The sequence below is a fragment of the Mugil cephalus genome, chromosome 13, assembly GCF_022458985.1.
Source record: "Mugil cephalus isolate CIBA_MC_2020 chromosome 13, CIBA_Mcephalus_1.1, whole genome shotgun sequence".
NCBI lineage: Eukaryota > Metazoa > Chordata > Actinopteri > Mugiliformes > Mugilidae > Mugil > Mugil cephalus.
This window is the reverse complement of record NC_061782.1, coordinates 1,297,678-1,318,366: the sequence shown is the minus strand read 5'-3', so window position 1 is coordinate 1,318,366 and position 20,689 is coordinate 1,297,678. Positions and strand designations below refer to the sequence as shown.

At 41.1% G+C, this 20,689-nt stretch overlaps 3 protein-coding genes across 5 annotated transcripts; all 3 read right to left on the bottom strand.

The window, feature by feature from the left end:
* Nucleotides 1-441: 441 nt before the first annotated feature.
* LOC125018614 lies at nt 442-2,396 on the bottom strand. The gene has a single exon (XM_047602645.1). It carries the CDS (start codon nt 2,160-2,162, stop codon nt 1,461-1,463), a length of 702 nt encoding a protein of 233 aa, XP_047458601.1. The 5' UTR covers nt 2,163-2,396; the 3' UTR covers nt 442-1,460.
* Nucleotides 2,397-4,260: 1,864 nt separating this feature from the next.
* LOC125018607 lies at nt 4,261-6,049 on the bottom strand. Its single transcript, XM_047602628.1, has one exon. It carries the CDS (start codon nt 5,905-5,907, stop codon nt 5,023-5,025), a length of 885 nt encoding a protein of 294 aa, XP_047458584.1. The 5' UTR covers nt 5,908-6,049; the 3' UTR covers nt 4,261-5,022.
* Nucleotides 6,050-6,941: 892 nt separating this feature from the next.
* Nucleotides 6,942-19,688, bottom strand: kif11 (kinesin family member 11). Of its 3 annotated transcripts, none has more exons than XM_047602603.1 (26): nt 19,540-19,688; nt 19,250-19,347; nt 17,785-17,914; nt 17,604-17,701; nt 17,432-17,510; nt 16,831-17,016; nt 16,599-16,723; nt 16,283-16,373; nt 15,152-15,297; nt 14,949-15,045; nt 14,760-14,855; nt 14,559-14,647; nt 12,393-12,480; nt 12,206-12,279; nt 11,715-11,829; nt 11,476-11,547; nt 11,187-11,322; nt 10,923-11,095; nt 10,531-10,812; nt 10,239-10,378; nt 9,570-9,730; nt 8,171-8,289; nt 7,849-8,071; nt 7,566-7,747; nt 7,361-7,471; nt 6,942-7,216 (listed from the first exon to the last, which is right to left on the bottom strand). In XM_047602603.1, the coding sequence occupies exons 2-26, from the start codon at nt 19,321-19,323 to the stop codon at nt 7,103-7,105; spliced, it is 3,201 nt and encodes a 1,066-aa protein (XP_047458559.1). In that variant the 5' UTR covers nt 19,324-19,347; nt 19,540-19,688; the 3' UTR covers nt 6,942-7,102. The 3 variants fall into 3 exon arrangements, with proteins under 3 accessions (XP_047458559.1, XP_047458561.1, XP_047458560.1); XM_047602605.1 differs by having other exon boundaries at nt 6,942-7,213; XM_047602604.1 differs by having other exon boundaries at nt 19,250-19,344; nt 19,540-19,666.
* Between the last annotated feature and the right edge of the window lie 1,001 nt (nt 19,689-20,689).

Genomic DNA, 20,689 nt, shown 5'->3' with positions numbered 1-20,689 from the left:
ACTGTCTGACTTAGGGTTAAGGCTTGTTACACTTTTGGAGCCACCAGAAGACGACCCAGTTAGTTCTGTACATGTTTTGAAATTACAGGCTTCACTGGACTCCAGAATGCTTTCAAAATAAAGTCAGTGATGAGGTCCTAATAAAAAATATGTGCCCAGACACTGCACAGCCTCAAAAGAAGACTGGTGACATTCAGAGAGAAAAAGGAAGCTGGACACTAAAACGAGAACACTGGGAAGCGGAGCGAGAGATTGAGGAACAGGAAAAGGGTGAAGCCTTCCAGTGCACACTGTAACTGTATTTGTGATGGAGTGTGTTCTCCAATCCAGGCTCAAAGATGAGAAATGGTGCTGGTGTAAAAATAAAATCGTATCTAGAAAAAGCATGTGTCCTTTTTGGGATTTTGACATACTAGACAAAAAGCACGCACACAGGAAAGATTAAAAAGTATCACACCAGATCATTTATTGACAAAAATCATAAATTAAGCACTTAGCAAAGAATAATGGAAATAAGTTGCTCTTTGACCAATTGGTCAGTAGTGTTTTCTGTGAAGTAGAACATCAGTGAATGTATCTAACAACACAACAAAATGCATAATTTCTTAACCTCTATTGTTACACACACATCATAATAACAAAGGTGCTTAACAATAGACAAATATAGACCACACATTATACAAATATAATATAAAAACAGATAAGCCGTCATGAAGACGGGCATCTTTAAAAGTAAAAATCTAATCAACTGCAGTGATTCATTAGTGTTGTCAGTAATAAAACCAAATGAATTAATAGAAAATGACTGAAGTTAAAAGAAGAGTTAGAATGATGAGGAACCTTTTAGACACAACAGTGAATAATTTCTCTATTTTATGGGCTTTTTGTCTTTATATATAATCTGTGTAAATAAATACAACTAAAGATAAAAGTCAACCGGCAAATGAAACAACAATATTTATAAAATTTAGACGCAGGTCACATGTCTAGAAAGACCATGAAAAAGCTGCAAAACACATTAATTTCTCACAGAGTTGACAACAGATCCAACACAGGATCGATCTGATCCTGGTTCAGGCTAGTTGCAGAGGATAAATCACCATGGTTACTGGTCCAGGATAAAGTTATCCTGCTCTTGTGCAACCGGCTTAGGGCTAAATTCCTCCAGGATAACCAACATATCCAGGCTAAATCCCTTATCCTGGCTTTGTGCAATCTATGCAACCATTAAATGTCTTTCGTTCTCTTTTGTTTTAGAAAAACCTTCTTTAAATATGGAAATATAAATTTAACAAAAACATTTATTTTCTTCATTTCACGTTTTAAAGTCACGGGCACTGATTAAATAGTTGAGAACATTCGTCATCGTCACCGTCGGGAGTAAATAAAAGAGACATAGGATTTAAAATGAGAAGAAGAACAACACCGATGATAACAACAAGATGCAGACGGTGGTAAAATTAAAAAATGTTTCCAAATGAGAGCGCAAGCAAGAAAAAGACCCACCCTGCTCCTCCAGATGTTCCTCCAGATGTTCCTCCAGAGCTTTTATTGAACGGATTCTGTTCAGGTTCACTGTCTTTCTCACTGACTGGGTTCTTCATTCTGCAGGAGAACGTCTCTACTTTTTTAGTTTCCTCATCGTTGGTGATGTTCATGACTTGTTCTGACTCCTTCCAGGCTCCTTCATCTTTCCTCCAGGAGAAAGTGACCGGTCCAGACTCTTTAATGTCTCCATCACACAACAGTTGTACAGTACAGTTGTATGAAGACGAGTCACAGATTAAAGGTCTCACCTTCACAGAAGGATCAGGTACATCCTTGATCTCCACAGGTTCAAACGTTTGACTCTGGACGACGTTGTTGATCTCCACTACAAACTCTCCAGTGTCATCTTTACCCATGTTGTCGATCTTCAACTCTCCAGTTGTAGTGTTCAGGGTTGTGCGTCCATCAAAGGTGCTGTAATAAGTCAAAGGAACCTCGTTGCCCACCCATTCAGCCACCAGGTTACCACCAAACTTATAAACAATACTGGTGATCTTCTCAGAGAAAGCAGGCTGTAGGGTCAGAGTTTCTCCAAACTTGAAGTATGAAGGGATCTTCTCAGCATCAGCATGGCTCAGAATCACCAGAAAGACCATCAGCAGCATAGCAGCCATGTCCACTTATCAGCAAAGAACTGGGAAAACGGTAACAACCACAGCCCTGCACCGGCAGACTCCACACCCAAACTTCCTTCCTGTAAATATGAGTAATAGTTTAAACGTGCACAGTGAAAGACACTAACGAATAACAAATATATCACTTATTCTTTTTTCTAATGTAGATAAAGAAAAAAAGATAAATAATGTAGTTTCAATGTTTTAAATCTGTTGTGTTACAAGTTACGTCCGATGTCTTAATCGATTCTCTTTAAGAAATATGCAGAGTTTTACTTCCGGCTTCGCTTCTTGTTCCGTGACCGTTTTCATGTCTTTAAACATTTCAGATTGAACGACAGGGATTCGTACAGAAGTATCTCACTTTAAAAAAGACAATTAACAAAAAAATACGTGTATATTTTGTTATTTTAACAAACACAGAAACGATACAATTCTGTTTATTAGCCACGAAATAGCTCGAAGAAGCGAGAGGATAACCCTCCGCTCACTTCCGGCTTCGCACTCTGTGGCCATTTCCCTCTCGCTGAGTATTTTAGACCCGGTACAAGGAGTCGTATACCAGTATATCATCATTTAATGTTTAAAAACAAACAAACAAACAAAAAAACACATATATGCTATTATTGTGTCTATTAGCTACGAAAGAAACGGAAGTGAGTAGCCCTCACTTCCGGCCTCCCTTCTTCCTAACGCTCTTTTTTTTTAAATTTTTTCTTATTTTAAAGAAATAATATCTGTGTCAAAAATTCAACACCAGCAGACATCATGTTTCAGAGATTAGTGTTAGTAGAATAACCTTAAATGAACAAAAAATAAATAAAAAAAAAAGACATGTGAAACAACTGTTGCGCTACATTAGTCAAATCACTTTTGAATATTTGCATGTTTAGACTCGATAGGTTTTAGGGACTGAATATAGAGGTGGAATTCATTTAAGTTTTTTTAGATATTTATCTTTATGAATAAAGAAATTTATCGTTAAATCCATCTGTTTGTCTTTTAATATAACACCAGAGGTAATGCTGTTGTAGTCCAAGTCATTGTTGTTGTTTTTTTTTTTCTTTTCAACCAGTGTGTAAACACTTTCCAGAACAGCCGGGTTTTAGAGCACGTGGTAAAGAGTTGCTCTGATGTTTCAGTATCACGTTTACAGAAAACTCACAAGTTGCTTTCAAATCCAAATCTTAGTCTTAAAAATTCACTAGATGGATAAAAATGATTCATTATTTTGTTGTGTATGTCTTTAATTGCATCTAAAACATCCATTATGCACCAAATACTTTATCTGTCCAGTCTCTATAAAACACAGGTTTTCCTTGATGAAGAATGTCTATTATTCCTCAGTGGAGTCCTGACATGTGTTTTTAAAGCAACGTCCAAAAAAGTAGAACCTGCTGGTGAAGTTTCGCCAACTAAGTGGTTAGTTTGCTTATGTTGTTACGACGTTTTGAGATGAGCTCTATACTCCACATCTTATCAAATCCAGTCTGAAGGAACGTGTGGCGGATACTGTCCAGGGATCTTTCCTCCTGCTGTCGTCGATCGATCCAAGAGATCAATACTTTAAAGATAAAACCAGTGTAATAACAACACTTTTAGCTTTTAATACAGCAAAAAAAACTTTACTGGAAACTTTCTGTTAACATTCATTGTGAGAAAGTGGATTTATCCTATAAAAGTTTCTAAAACAAACAAAAAAACGTGTTAATTTTTCTCAATCCTGTGAATTCTTTAACACCTAGAAACAACTATACGTTTATTTTATGATTGTATTCATTCTAAATATCTGTGGCTTTTAATTCTCTTTGTGGGGTTAAAGTTAGTTATTCAGAAAAAAGTTTCTTTCTCCTTAAATCTTGTTACTTGACGAGGAAAGTTTAACACCTGGAAATGAATGTGGTCTGAAGAAAACAAAAATAATATTCACACGTTTAAGAATTAAAGACGACCTGAAAACTCTCTTTACAGTTTTTGTTCCAGTCGTTATATTTCTTTAGATATTTTCTGTATTTTAATGCCCTTGAAGATTGAAAGAGTGTAACTCCTCTTCCTGTTTATTTATTTCTTTTAGATTTAATGACACATCCTCACACAGTCACTATTAATAATCTATTTATTGATAAGGCACAGAATGAACATTCAAACACACATAAATTAAACGCATGGCACCATTCAAGCTGTTCAGCAATCACTGTGGTCGTATTTACATTTACTAGTACACTGTTATTTCACACTGATATTTTCCTTTGTCCTCGTCCCTTAGAGAACATGTAACATGGTAGATACACAATAAAATCACAGATGTGATGGAGACATGATTAAAAGGAACCACACATGCTGAATATGATACAAGCATCATCTGTTCATGTCCATTAAGCCGTTACGTATTTAAAAGTGCTAATATTTGGTAAAATTTCACACAAGCTGAAGTCATTTCTCAAATTCATGCGATAGGAGCAGGTCCACTGAGACGTACTCTCAGGTCCACATGGGCTCGTTCAGAACAACGAAATATAAAAAGTGATTGTAGGAAGCACATTTAAATAACAGTGATGGAGAGAAGTCACTTTGCAGCCTGGAATGAGGCAGGAACATTGTTCATGTGGAGTTAAACTGACAATCCTTTTCTTTTTTTGCATGTTAATTATGCACTGATGTTGGACGAAAAAAATTAGTTAAACTACGATATAGAAGAAAAGAGTCCCATTCCATGTGTGAAACAGCAAGAGATGATGATGCGGCGACAAATAAAAAACAATAAAATAAAAAATACTGCTTATATTCCAGACGGGAGGAACTTCTGATGCGGTGGATCTGATGCAGGAGCAACACAGCTTCATTCTTTGTCCTTTTAAGTTCACTCCCCAGATTTAGCGGCTTCTGCGTTGCCAGTCGGATTAAGGGGGATTTTTTCCCTGTTGGTGTTAACTGGACTATTCGGTTTGGAGGCTTCTGGGTCGCCAGTCTCTTTTGGTTTGGAGTCCCCCGATCGATTAAGCAAAAGCCTGATTTTGTCTCTCTGCCAATACCCAAGACCACCACCAATAATGATCAAAACTGGGATCAGAATACCAGCCACGATACCACCCACATCTGGATCGGGTTTGGGGTCTGACTCTGGGTGAAATGGATTCTTTTCAGGTTTACTCTCTTTCTCACTGACTGGGTTCTTCATTTTGCAGGAGAACGTCTTTACTTTTTTAGTTTCCTCATCGTTGGTGATTTTGAGGACTTGTTTTGACTCCTTCCATTCTCCGTCATCTTTCCTCCAGGAGAAAGTGACCGGTTCAGACTCTTTAATTTCTCCATCACAAGACAGGCTACAGTTGGATGAAGATGAGTCACAGACTAATGGTTTCACACTCACAGAAGGATCAGGTACATCCTTGATCTCCACAGCTTCAAACCTTTGACTCTGGACGACGTTGTTGATCTCCACTACAAACTCTCCAATGTCATCTTTACCCATGTTGTTGATCTCCAACTCTCCAGTTCCAATGTTCAGGGTTGTGCGTCCTCTAAAGGTGCTGTAATAAGTCAAAGGAACCCCGTTGTCCGCATATTCAGCCACCAGGTTACCACCGAACTTATAAACGATGCTGGTGATCGTCCCAGAGAAAGGAGGCCTCAGAGTCAACGTACCGCCAAGCTTGAAGTACGACGGTGTTTTCTGGGCTTCGGCAGAATCGGGCGCCACAAACAGCAGCACAACCAGGAGACAGAACTGAGCGGATCCTTCCATGATCACGTATCAACACAGGATCGAGAGAATTAGTACGGTCATATCACCGAAAATTAACATTTATTCACGTTAGCGGTGACAATGCGTCCACACCCTTCTTTCCCGAAACGAGTCTGACGGGCGGAAGTTCAACGCCTTATAATTAGCTGTCCCGTCTGCTGCCTGATTACAATGTGGCAATAATTGATATACAGCTCAAAGCGGAGACAGAATTTACTGAACTAAATCCCTATATATCATTTCGATATTAATAATGCATGATAATTAATTTGTAGTTTAGTCCTCAACGTCGTTTTTTTTTTTGTTAAAAACGAACAGGCAACCTCCGGTCCCAGGTTAGCATGTTAGCTTGGTAGCCCTGGAAGCTAGCTAACGAGCTAACGACTCGTTCTTCTCTCAGACGTTTGCGAAACAGCATTTCATCACAAAAAGCGAATAAACAACAGATATTCTAAACTTGTACTATATATATATATACATATATATACACATACATATACACAAACGAAACCGAAACTAACCACTTTCCGCCATCTTTGTTTCTTGTTAATATAAACCGCGACCGACATGTTCTAGAAATGTGTTAAAACGTAACTTTGAAGGTTAAAATCGGCTATTGGAGCGAACAACAAATCAAATAAGTCCAAAAAAAAAAAAAAAAAAAACGTTTAGGAAGGTCTCGGGCAATTTTGTTTATGTACACAATGTAAAATATGAATAAAAGCAGCATAATTTTCTGATTAAATGTGTGAAAGGTGTTTTAAATAAAGACTTTTGTATCAGGCCTGTAGCGTTTTAGTTGCATTTAATAGATTTTGTCCTTTCTGGTAAAAACTAATCTCATTGTTTAATTAAAAATATACCATTCCTTCCTATGTGAGGGGGACCTTCCACATTTACCAAACAGAGATGTTGTTCATAAAAGTTAGAAACATGTTCTGGTTGAGTTCCTCTTTGTTGAACCGTGTTAATTTTAAAATCCAAATAAATTAAACTACTCACTTAAAAAAAAAAAAAAAAAAGTACAAAAGTACTAAACAAGTAAAAATCTCTTTAATTTTTACAAACAACTTGAAAGTTTAGAGACGGTCACAATATTAAAACAAGTAACAAGTAAAAACGGCAACGTAACATTTAAGAGACACACGTATAAGCAGTAGTTGGAGGCTAATAAAATAATAGAATAAAAGCCGGCTCAGTTCTGACAGCGGAGTGGAAGTCTGGATTTCTGAGGCGTCGCCGTGGCTTCATTTTCTGACGCTTTAGGTCTGGAGGGGATCTTCGTCTCCTTCTTACCGCCCTTCTTCTGCTGGAAAACAGAAGACAATTCAACAATTATTAATAGTAAGATTCTTATACTATGATATTATTATTGTTTTAACCGGTATCTGGACTCAGTAATAATGAGATTATGATGATGTCACTGTTTCTCTGAGTCTCTGGTGCTGCTCACCTTGAAGAAGGGAACGCGTTTGCTCTCGTTGAAGACCAGGTTCTCATCGATGAACGACGGCTCGGTGGCCACGCTCTCGTTACAAGCGCTCACTTCATCCTCCAGAGAGTCCTAGACGCACAAAAGAGTTACACAAGTCCGTCATGAAGAAGAAGAAACTCCCTACAAGAGCCAAGCACGATGTTGGACCGGGAGCTGGACGTACGTGGTCGACCTGACTGTGCTTGTCCTCCTCCTCCGTCTCGTCGTCGTCGTCCTCCTCCTCCTCCTCCATGGCGGCTCGGAGCTCCTCCTGCTGCCTCCTCAGACTCTCCAGGAGCTCTCCGCGACTCCTCGACTTCACCAGCTTCCGGGGATACACAAACTCCCGACGCTGCGGGGTGGCACCTGAAGGCGGCAGCAGCAGCAGGGGAGAAGGTTTGTGATTGGTGGCTCAAACGTGACTGTGTTTGCTTCGCGGTGAGTTTTTTTTAGTTTGGATCTGTTACCGGTGGGAACGTCGCGCTGCAGCTCGTCCTGCAGGAAGCCGTGCACCAGCTGCTGACTCGCCGCCACGTGCTCTTGAAGCTCGTCCTGCTGCCGGTCCACGGCGGCCCGATCCAGAGACGCCTGGTTCTGCACCGACTCCAGAGCCTGCTTCGCCTCCTCCTGCCGGCTGCTCAGCTCCTCCTCGGCCGCCCGGAGCTGCTCAGAGCAGCGCAGCTCCACGTCCTGGAAGGAAGATGGATGTTGGAATCTGGAAAAGCTTCGACTTTAGTGAAACTTTAAAAGCTCTGGAGTTTATTTTTTTTTTTTTTTTTGTGTGGAGACCTGATGGAGGCTCTGAACTTCGGCGGAAACCTTCCCCAGCAGGGACACGTGGTCCTGGGCTCGGCTCTCGGCATGATCCCTGACCCTGGAGCTCCACTGGACGTCCCGCTCCACCAGACCTGCAGGCAAACACCACGTCACAGGCCTGAAGCGCAACGCCTTTTAGCACGTTAGCATCAACGTTAGCGATGTGAAATGGTGCTGCGGTGTCAGCACCAGATCTGCTGTACTGAAATACTAAAACACTAAAACACTAAAACAGTACAACCCAGCGCTGCTCAAGCCTCTGAGGGTTAAACTGAATCAGATGAAAATGCATTTTTGAACATGGAGCTCAAAAATAAACATGTTCAGAAAGAGAAGCGGCGAGAAGCTGTAGCTTGTTGTTCCTTTTACACGTCAGTATTTTTAGCAGCGTCAGTGTGTTACTCTACTCTGAGGTCCAGACATTTCTACACAACATTCAGTTTTTCTAAAAAGTTAATACAAAATAAGTGTGAATATGAAATGTTCTTACAAATCTCTAACATACTGTTGTTATTATTATTATATACTACGATTATACACTGTTTAGTTACTATAACACCACCATCAGATCATCAGTACCACTGCCAGCATCTTACTCTGTGTTTTTATTTGTGCCTCAGTATTTTATTGTATTCAGATACAGGTGCTACGACAACATAATTTCCCTTCGAGGATGAATCTATAAATTCAACCTCCTCGTCCCGACTAGTGTCGATAACGTTCTTATCATATTTATTTTTTCTATGTTTCTTTTTCAATCGTTTATTCAGTTTTTTTTTTTGTATTGTACACAAGGTTTTGCCCATAAACCACACACACAATTCAATGAACTATCTCTATACATGAACTATATATGATTTGTTTCAGTCGTATTACTCACCATCATCATTTTTGTTCTGTTTTGTTGTCTTATTGTAGTCTTCCATAGTTTTTATAAAAACTTATTTCTCGTTTGTATTTGTTATATTGCTCCACTCCTCTATGTTTATTTATTTATTTATTTTTTTAAATAATAACAATAAATTAAATTGCGGGGGGATAAAAATTCAACCTCCTATACAGGATATACTTCTTTTATATTTTTATATATTCTCAACGTTTGCACATGTTTGTTTTTTGCACCGTAGCCTTGGAGGAAAGTCATTTAAATCAAATGTGTTGTGTTGCACGTCAGAATTAAAGTTGACTTTGACTAATTTCTGCACATTTCGTGTTTACTTTCTTTAAAGTGAACGAGGTCGGTGCCTTTAACTGCACCAGTTTCTCTCTCCTTCCTCCGTTGTTGCGTCTCTGAACATTCCTTGAGCTTTTCTTTCCCTTTTTGTTGGTGTGAACATTAACCGAGGGGGAGGCCGGGGGGTGGAGGCCGTACCTGACACGGAGCTGTGGAGGTGGGAGCAGCAGCCGCTCAGCTCCTCCAGCGCCTGTTGGTTCTGGTCAGCGTTGAGACGCAGGGAGGAGGCGAGGGAGGAGGAGGTGGAGGAGAGGAGGTCGGCCTGAGCTGACGCCCGACGCTCCACTGAGCTGCAGCCGCTGCACGAGATACAAGACACAGGTTAACGTACAAAAATGCATCAGGTTTAAGGAGCTGGATCCAAACTACTGGTTTGTACTTTGCATCAAAACAAACATGATTATTATATAAACAGTAATTTATCAGGAAACATTTTTACTATAATCATCAGGTCTTTAGTCTTTGTGTCACACTTTAACGTCATCATGACGTATACGAGGGATATTCATCTGCAGACTCTCAGAAGACAGAGAGTCAAAGTGAATAATAATTCAAACTGTGACTCGTTTCTTTACTTTTACACTGAAGTTGTGACTCTTGCAAATCCTCTCGACCCTAAAACTGAGCCCTTCTTCTTTCCTTTTGCCGACATTCATTCACCAGTGGTTGTGGTGACATTAATGTTTTCTCCTGAAGGTAAAAGCCGAGGATCTGATCATGTAGTAAATGCACAGAACTTTTTCAGAAAGGCACCGTGGAGTAAACTAATGCTAATGGACGAGAGGAGGAGGAGGCAGAAAGGCCGACCTGCTGATGTCCTCCTGGAGGCTCTGCAGAGGTCGGTGCAGGGCTCTGGAGGCCGAGCGGAGGTCGGTGAAGTCCTTCTGGGCCTCCAGGTTTAGGAGCTGGAGCTGGTCCTGGAGACACTGGATGGTTTGTTTCATACCCTGAAGGAAGGAGACGCCAAACAAATAATAAGCGACGGAGGAAGGAACGAGTTCACCTTTATTTCTCCAGGCGGACGAATCATCTTCCTGCAGATATGAACCAAGGTTATGATCTGACCAGACGAGATAAACACTAAATCTTCATGTCTGACCGTCTGGTGTCTCTCCTGGACTCGTCTCATCTCGTCCTCCAGCTGCTGGTGTTGGTCCTGGAGGACGTTCAGGCCCTTCACCGCCGCCTCCCTGGTCCCAGCCAGGTCCTGGGCCAGGCCTCGGAGGAAGACCCCCGTCTCCTTCATGGCCTCCACCTTGTCGGCCAGAACTCTCTGAGCCTCCGCGGACGCCCTCAGGGTCTGGTGGAGCTCCTGGACCGCTGTGAGACCCATCAGAGTCCGAGACACCAGGACCTCCTCCATGTCCTGCTGGTGCTCCTCCTTCAGGCGTCAACAAACATGAAGATAAAACTTTACTTTGTTAAGAAATGGATGAATTAATAATGAGGAGGAGGAGGAGGAGGAGGAGGAGGAGGAGGAGCGGGACTCACCAGCAGCTGCAGCAGAACCTCCTTTTCCTGCAGACACAGCGCCTCCTGCTGCCGCACCTTCTCCCGACACCTGGCCACGCCCGCCGCCACCAGCGGCTTGACTCCGCCCACTAGCGCCTCCACCGTGGTCACAGCTCCTCGGAGCGCCGCCTGGTTCGTCGCCAGGAGACCGTCTGAGGAGGAGGAGGAGGAGGAAATAAATACGATGAAGACCACGTCAGGGCGTAACGTCCGGACACGTTCGGAAACGTTCTTGCTCCGTACCGACGGCCTCAGAGTAGCTGCTCAGCATGGCCTTCTGTTTAACGGAGTGCTCCTGAACGCAGCGCTGCATGCTGCTGAACGCTCCCTCCATCCGCTCAGCAAAGCTCTGCTCGATCTCACTGTTGTGCTGCTCCACCTGAGACCAGGAGAGACCAGGAGAGACCAGACGCCATCAGCATCATAACCTTCCCTCACCCGTTTCCTCCCTCCCTCCCTCCCTCCCTCCTCCACTAAACATCTCATTCTTCTTCTAGGCCTCATCTATGATGCAGTAAATAAAGTGTTGGACCTTCTTCTTGCGGTCCAGTTTGGCGTGGAGTCCTGAGACGTCCCTGGTGCTGGCGTCCACGGTCCTCAGGAGCTGGAGGGGGAGGAGAAAACAATGTTTGAAAAAGCAGAAGTTTAAAAAGAAAAGGGAAGTTCAGAAAATAGTTGGCACATTTTAAGAAGTCGTTTTATTAATAGCCTGGAAAGTACAGCACGGGACCCAAGAGCGGAAAGCGAAGGAGGCGTCGGGTCTGTCTTCACCTGTCCCGCTGTGTCGTAGAGGGTTTCCTGGACCGTGGCGAGTTCTGAGGACACGAACTCCTCCTGACTCAGCTTCTCTCGGGTCTGTAGCAGATCTCTGCTGGTCTCCTCCAGCCTGGAAACAACACACAGACACTTTAACCCAGATATGGAATGAACCCTGATCTGGAGTCAGTCTGAACCCATGTGACCTCGGCCCTTTGGTCCCATTAAAGACCAGCTACTGAACTCATTCAATCTCCTTCCTTCCTTTCCTGCCATGTGGTCCTGGTTCTGGTCCAGTGGTAGGTAGAGATCCATCAGAGGCAGCAGCTGATACAATATTCTACTGACCACATGGTGGCGCTGCTGCTCATTTACACACAGATCAGATCTCAGGTTCAGGCTTAGGATGAATTAATGGAGACACATTATAATTAATTAATCAGGACCGGGTAGATCAGGGGGGATCGTTAAGGTCTTAACGAGGTCTTAACGAGGTCATAAATCACCTGTGCTGCTTCTCATCCAGGTCGATGCTGCACTGCTCCAGTTGGGTTTTACTCTCGGTGAACAGCTCTGTGACCTGCAGGGAGAACCGGGCCTTTAAAATCTCACCACACAACTAATTTATTTATTCCAGCTGATTCAAAAGAAAATAGTGTTTGTTTTTTTTGTTTTTTTTTCTGGGATATGAACCTTCTTCAGCTCCTCCTCCATGGCGGCGATTCGGTCCGTGTACTCGACTGTCTGCTCGTCGTGAGCGGTGATCTGAACCATCATACTCCTGAAACGCAAACAGACGGGTTTAGATCAGCTCTGCACAGATGAGTTTAATTAAAATAAAAACAAGTCTCTGAAGGTAGAAACAAAATAGACAATTTACTCTGAATAATCGGGATTTATGACACATGAAGGATCTTAAAAACTATAAAAACAGGCGAAAGCATTAGCTACAAATAGAAACACAACATGTTAGCAATTTAGCATTAGCAAGGTCCTGCTAGGTGCTAACCATAGACTGTATATAAACATGGACTAAACACGTCTACATAGACCGTATATAAATATGGACTAAACACGTCTCCTCCACAGACCGTATATAAATATGGACTAAACACGTCTCCTCCATAGACTGTATATAAATATGGACTAAACACGTCTCTACATAGACCGTATATAAATATGGACTAAACACGTCTCCATAGACCGTATATACATATGGACTAAACACGTCTCTACATAGACTGTATATAAATATGGACTAAACACGTCTCCTCCATAGACTGTATATAAATATGGACTAAACACGTCTCCATAGACCGTATATAAATATGGACTAAACACGTCTCCATAGACCGTATATAAATATGGACTAAACACGTCTCCTCCATAGACCGTATATAAATATGGACTAAACACGTCTCCATAGACCGTATATACATATGGACTAAACACGTCTCTACATAGACTGTATATAAATATGGACTAAACACGTCTCCTCCATAGACTGTATATAAATATGGACTAAACACGTCTCCATAGACCGTATATAAATATGGACTAAACACGTCTCCATAGACCGTATATAAATATGGACTAAACACGTCTCCTCCATAGACTGTATATAAATATGGACTAAACACGTCTCCTCCATAGACCGTATATAAATATGGACTAAACACGTCTCCTCCATAGACCGTATATAAATATGGACTAAACACGTCTCCTCCATAGACCGTATATAAATATGGACTAAACACGTCTCTACATAGACTGTATATAAATATGGACTAAACACGTCTCTACATAGACTGTATATAAATATGGACTAAACACGTCTCCATAGACCGTATATAAATATGGACTAAACACGTCTCCTCCATAGACTGTATATAAATATGGACTAAACACGTCTCCTCCATAGACCGTATATAAATATGGACAAAACACGTCTCTACATAGACTGTATATAAATATGGACTAAACACGTCTCTACATAGACCGTATATAAATATGGACTAAACACGTCTCCTACATAGACCGTATATAAATATGGACTAAACACGTCTCTACATAGACCGTATATAAATATGGACTAAACACGTCTCCTCCATAGACCGTATATAAATATGGACTAAACACGTCTCCTCCATAGACCGTATATAAATATGGACTAAACACGTCTCCTCCATAGACCGTATATAAATATGGACTAAACACGTCTCCATAGACCGTATATAAATATGGACTAAACACGTCTCCACCATAGACCGTATATAAATATGGACTAAACACGTCTCCTCCATAGACTGTATATAAATATGGACTAAACACGTCTCCATAGACCGTATATAAATATGGACTAAACACGTCTCCATAGACTGTATATAAATATGGACTAAACACGTCTCCATAGACCGTATATAAATATGGACTAAACACGTCTCCTCCATAGACTGTATATAAATATGGACTAAACACGTCTCCTCCATTGACCGTATGTCACATCCTGTTTCTATAAACCAAAACGAAACTTATCCAAGTAAAATGTTCCTTGAACATTCCTCAACATCACATTACCTACGTGAAATGACTGAAACCATCCTTGAAATAAATTTCACGTGTATTTTAGTATTTAATCTTGGCCCACTAACATGTAAGAGGGTGGAGCTTATGACCTATACTGCAGCCTCCAGCCACCAGGGGGAGCTCTAGACATGGAGTATACAGTCTATGGTGCTAACGTAGCCTGGCAAGACAACTAATCGCCCTTAAATCACATATTTTAACAAACGTCATTAAAGATTAACATTTTAAATGAACTATTCAGTTCAAACGTTGGAGCTGTAGCGTTGAACCCACTCGTAGTTCTCTGCCGTCAGGTAAACGCCGTTCTTGTCTCGGGTGGCGGCGAGGTCTCGCTTCAGACGCTCGATCTCCTCGGTGTATTCCTGAGTTTTACAGAAACGAGACGAAATTAGCACCAAACCAACAACTCTGAAGAAGAAGAAGAAGAAGAAGAAGAAGAAGAAGCCGGAGGAGGCGGCCATGTTTGTTTCCTACCTTGATGAGCGTCCTCTTGGTGAGTTTCTGGTTGACCTCGGGTTTGTTCATGATGTTCTTGGCTCGGCTGGCGTACTCCAGGGTGCTCAGAGTCTCCTGCACGGACGCAAAGGTTCAATCAGAGCCCGGATCTACGTCACAAATAAACCGAAACACGTCAGGACATCAGGCGCGTCGCCACGGACGTACCTCCAGGTTGCTGGAGGAAGGCGACACGGTGGCGATGATGGAGGTTTTGGTTCGTCCCCCCAGCGAGTCCTGGAGGATCCTGGTCAGCTTTGACTCTCTGGAGACGGGTTTCACAGGATGACAGCATGTAAATATACATAATATACAATCACTGTAAAATCCAGTTCACAGTTTTTAAAGTTAAGACGCTCTTTGGTTCTGACCGGTAGGGGATGTGCGGCCTCTTCTCCACCAGCGCTGTGATGACTCGGCCGAGCGTCAGCAGAGACTGGTTGATGTTTCCCGCCTCTCGAGCTCGTTTGTCCACGGCTCCGGAGCGTCCGATGTTCTCGCTGCCGGCCAGATCCACCTGGAGGAGAGGGACGAGTCCCCGGAGTTTGAAACAGCTCAGCACGGCGACGTATTCACGTGGGATCAGGTTCACATGGAGACGTCACCGGACTCGGAAAATCCTACAACGTCTGAGTTTTCCTCTAATTTAACCATCCATAGTTCTGACTCTGTTGGATGTTTTACTTTGCAAATTCTAACTGATAATAAAAAAAACATATTGATCTCTGCAAGTATTTAAACCAGATAAACACATTAATCTCATCTCTGATCTAACTCCGATTTCTCATGGATGTCGTCTTTGATCTCAACTTTGTGTGAATCGTCTGTGATTGTAAAGTAAAAAATTGCAAATTGCAAATTAGCAGAACCTTAATTCTTGTAAAATATAATATAAAACTAATCGAGTACGAATGGAGACGTCTGTGATTCAGAGGGGAGCTTGTACTTTCTTGCGACTTTTGTTTACCTCTCGTCTCTTAAGAATCTATAATTCTGCTATAATTCAAAGTTTGTGCAGACGTTAGTCAAAATGTCTCTGAACTGTTTAGAGCCATTAATGTGTTCATCTGTAAATATGAATATGATTTCTGCTCTGGGATAAATAACATCAATTACACATTATTAATCATCATTTATAATTTGCAAAGTAATTAAAACTGTCCCTGATGTGTCGTGGGGTGAGAGGGGAAGTAGCAGAGCCGTAAAGTAAAACACAGTTTGTTTATCCTGTGTGATGCACCACATGAAACAGAGACGTAGGAGGTAATATATGAATCACAGGACGTCGTCAGGTAAAACTAATCCCGGGGCGAATATGTTCATTAAACATCCTTCATCATTCTTAAGAGACGAGAGGCAGAAAAAAAAGGAAAAGAATCAAACTTAAAGTCTTGAAAAGGTAAAAAATTCAGCCCCAAATCACAGAGATTCTAAATGGTGTAATTTTTACCTCTGTCTATTAAACATGTGGATAGAGATGAACATGTGTATAAGGCTGTTACCAGGTTGAGTTTTCCGATCTTCACCAGCTCCTCTCCGTCCAGAGTGATCTCCTTCATGTGGATGGTGACCGAGAACACAGAGTGGGAGCGACTGCAGAAAAGGAAGAAGAAGAAGAAGAAGAAGAAGAAGAAGAAGAAGAAGAAGAAGAAGAAGAAGAAGAAGAAGAAGAAGAAGAAGAAGAAGAAGAAGAAGAAGAAGAAGAAGAAGAAGAAGAAGAAGAAGAAGAAGAAGAAGAGGCGGTGAACAACAACAACAACACAACTAAAACCAGGTGCGTGGGGTCAAACAGAGGGGGCGTCTCGTCTGGACGGGTACCTGGAGTAGGCGTTCATGAGCGTGGAGGCCGTCCTCCTCTTGGCTGCTCCTCGCTCCAGGATCTGATAGACCTCGTCTTTGTTATGGACCGTCACCTCCTCCAGACCCTTGACCACCACGCTGCGCTGCAGACACACCGACCAAACGTTCACGGATCTTCTCCATCCATCCTTCTTTAACCCAAACACACATCCATCCATCCATCCATCCATGCATCCGTCCGTTTACCGACCTTGTTGCGCGGGTCGTCGAAGAGCTGCAGCCTCTCGTTGACGTCTTCGCTGGGGCTGAGGAGGTCGAACAGCTCCTCGTTGTAGATCTCCAGCAGCGACACCTTGACGGAGAACTCGGTGCCGTTCTCAGAGAGCTTCTCGAAGATCTGGTGCAGCGTCCGCGGGATGATTCCAGCCAGAGGGTCCTGCAGACACCACACATACAGCTCAGCCCGTTCATCCAATCCCAGCCTCAGCGTCCTGGTTTTTACCGAACTAGGCCCCAAAAACCTGACGATTCTCATTCTGTTCATGTCACTGTGCAAGATAACTTTCACAATAAAGTAAAAAAATAGCAAAAAGACAAAATGCTGCACAGTAAAACAATGAAGTTAAGACAAAAACATTAAACGACAGAATCAGATTAAACACCAACGATTAGAGAGAATATTCCAGTTCCAGAGTAAAGACACATGTGTTTTAGTTTCATCCAGCTCTTCTTGGCTTCTTAGACTAGTCTCAGCATTTCATTTTGTAAATCTTTCACACCTTTTGAAGCGTTTAAACTTCTCTAAAGTAAATTTCGGGAGCAGCATTGAGTGTTAAATGAAATAAACTCACCTCCTCCCAGGTGAACTGTTCGTCCGGACTCCTCTCTCCCTCCATGGTGAACGTCTTCCCGGTTCCGGTCTGACCGTAACTGAACAACCCGACGGAGCAGAGAGGAAGATTAAACTGAATCGAGTCATTGGGAGTTTTGAGCTAAATTCTGTTGATCTGAGGAGAAACTCACGCAAACACGGTGCAGTTGTATCCCATGATGACTTCGTCCAGAATGGGACAGACGACGCTGCGGTAAACCTCGATCTGTTTGGCAGCCGGGCCGAACACCTGAGGAACAAGAGTTAGATCATCACCTCGATAAAAGACGGTTTATTAATGATAATAATAATAATGTGTATGTGTCCTCTCACCATGTCAAACGTGTAGGTCTTTCGTGACGCCTTGTCGTTGATGCCTCCCGTCCTCATGACCACCTCCTTGCGGTTGTGGTCGCAGTCGACGACGCCGTAGGACGACTTCCGCTCCATGGTGTTGAAAGGTCTGAGGACAGGATGCAGGACGTTAAAATAAACGTCACAAAATAATCACAAAAATAATAATAATTATCCGAAGGACATCGATGTTCTTAAACTTTAAGACCAAAGCCAGCAGAAAAATTCAATCAGACAGTCCAACAATAAACTTAAGGCTCCAGACCAGCAGATTATTAAAAGGATGTTGGAACAAATTCATGTTTTAGTCCATTTGTCGTAGGACTAGTTTCCTTTATTGGGAGGCCAAAGCTGAACTTTCCTAGTAGCCTTAACTCCGTACAAAGTTTAGCCTCCACGTTGTGTTATTACTGGGCCTGTTCTCGTCTCTCACAGTGAGAGACTCAAACCAGTAGATTAAAGACTTTAAATTTAACATTTAAGACAAACCACAGATGTACTTTCAAAATAAAGCTCAGGACCCTGGGAGTAATAAATGGTCATAAGGATTTAAGACGTCACTGAAGTAATTTAAGACTCATATTTTAGACTTTAACGTCTTAAATTGGGATTAACACATTTCAGAATTTAAGACTCTGCAGAAACTCTGCATGCAGATACGTGCAGAGTTATTTATTTCTCGTTATCAGTGGCTAGAAAACATTTTCCTTTTTTTTTTTTATTCCACACAAAACATTTCCAACATAACGAGAAAACACTGAGGAAATAGTTACGTCTGTGAGCAGAAATCATGACTGTTTACATAACTGTGGTTCTTCTGTTGGTTTAGAAGGAGGAAGCAGTTCCTCTTCTACATTAGCCCAGAAAACTCCACATTTAACCACACGTTAATTCAATATTTAATGCACAAATAGCTGTGACACAGACGTTTCCTACTGTACGTAACAGAAACAAAACATGTTCTCTAATGTTAAATGGGAAATATGTCTTTTAAAATATGACATAAGTGCTTTTTAAAAGCTGCCTAAGCAAAGAAACCTGTAATAAATCAGATATTTATCAGTCAATAGATGATTAAAACACAGCAATAACATGTCAAATGATACTAAAGACATTTAAAGGTAAATCTGTCAATTTACCTTCAGTCTCTATAATGTGAAATATAGTTTTAAGAAGAATATTTCTATTTCTCTCCTCTGCTCCAAATAAACTCACATGTAAATGTAGTTTTTTAATGAACACACGGTTTTATCGGCGGTGTTTTAATGATTTAGACGCATTTAAACAGGTGAAAAATGTAATAAATAAGTAGAATTTGATATTAATCTGTCAATAAATGAATAAGAACCGTTTCTCCTGGAATCAATAATCAGTAAAACCAGTTAACAGTTAAAGATCCTTGTGTCTGGAACATTTTAAATGACATTTTTATTTATTTTTTTACCTGCATCTGACAACCACCTGGATGTTTCTCCCCTTCTCGTCCCGTTTCGCTCCGCTCGGATTGTGTGAAGACATTTTCCGGCAGAGATAAGATCCCTTCTGGAAAAATAACCATTAATTTAAACTTCAGAAACATCATTTAGATGAAATTAAACAAAAAAAAAAAAAAAGAAGACCGAGAGTCAGATCCCGGAGTCTGGACCTGAACACAACTGGAAAGTAGCATCTTAAAGTGAAGCTTACGCGAAGCGAAAATGTCACTTTGATCCAAAAAATAAAGCAGAAACTTACCGGATACGATGTTTAAATGACTTCCTCGCCTTTTAGTGAGTTATCCGTTCAGTTAAATAAAGTTTAAGATGTATTTTGAACGTGTGCTGCCTCCTCGGACGTTTCTCTCTGGCGCTCTGAACCTCCGCAGAGAAATATTTCAAACTGTACTTTTAAATTTGGCTCAGCCAATGAGAGGCGAGCAACAGCCAAACAAACAAGGCCATTGGTCCATTAACACGTGACCCACTACGGCGCGGAGAATCACGGGAAATAAAGCGGTTTCAATACCTGACATTTGCCAGTAGGTGGCGACATATATCTATGGGCGACGTCATCCTGAAAACATTATTACTATTTATTTATTTATTGTAAAAAAAATAACAACCAACAGCGAAACTGCAGAGAACAGATTTACTAAAATATTTACTTTCTTTCTTTTTTTAAAAAAAAAGAGCAGACAGAAAACTAAATAAATAAAACAAGAATAAAATTAATAACTAAGACTTTAATAATCCTCAAGGGAAATTACTTGGTCACAGTAGCTAAGTTGCACATAAAATAAACACTCTTAAGAACCACAAGTGAAAAGAAAGTTCGAAAATAAGTAATATCTAGAAATTCTAGAAATCTAAAATAAAAAAGAAAATGGTGTAAGCATGTACAGAATAGAAGAGGAGGAGTTTGTCTCAAATCAAAGAGGAGAAATTAATCATTTCTTGTTGAACTGACCTGAACAGCCTCAGGTCAACAGGAGTTTCTAAAAACGAGTTGAACGTCAGTTCCTGTTTTACTGAAATAACTCGACCTATAATTATGTAGGCGAGAACAAAAGAAAAACATATGATTCATATTCAGTGAATTTGAACCTTTGCACCTCAGGAAGACGTGAGAAAAATAAACCCAGTGTTTCACTTTAAACTGAATGAGACTAATTTGTAATTACACTTTTAAATAACGTTTTATTTATTATATTAATAATATGTCCAACCATCCTATATAGCATTTATCTAATGCTCTAATTTGTTTTAATTATTAGTTTTTATTTTCTGTGCTGCTTCTTTTTCTTCTTCTTTTTTTTATTTTAACCATATTCTAATTATTTTATTTTATGTAGAATAATTATTTTGGGCAACGTTAGAGACAACGGCAGATTTTACTCATAATGATG

What these genes read in the sequence shown, in the direction of transcription:
- LOC125018614 (XM_047602645.1), bottom strand. Translation starts at nt 2,162, where the DNA reads ATGGCTGCTATGCTGCTGATGGTCTTTCTGGTGATTCTGAGCCATGCT.
- LOC125018607 (XM_047602628.1), bottom strand. Translation starts at nt 5,907, where the DNA reads ATGGAAGGATCCGCTCAGTTCTGTCTCCTGGTTGTGCTGCTGTTTGTG.
- kif11 (XM_047602603.1), bottom strand. Translation starts at nt 19,323, where the DNA reads ATGTCTTCACACAATCCGAGCGGAGCGAAACGGGACGAGAAGGGGAGA. An exon ending in AGGCCGCACATCCCCTACCG is followed by an intron (nt 15,046 to 15,151) that starts GTCAGAACCAAA and finishes ACCCGTCTCCAG; the next exon opens with AGAGTCAAAGCTGACCAGGA. An exon ending in CTCCAGGAGGACATCAGCAG is followed by an intron (nt 9,731 to 10,238) that starts GTCGGCCTTTCT and finishes TATCTCGTGCAG; the next exon opens with CGGCTGCAGCTCAGTGGAGC.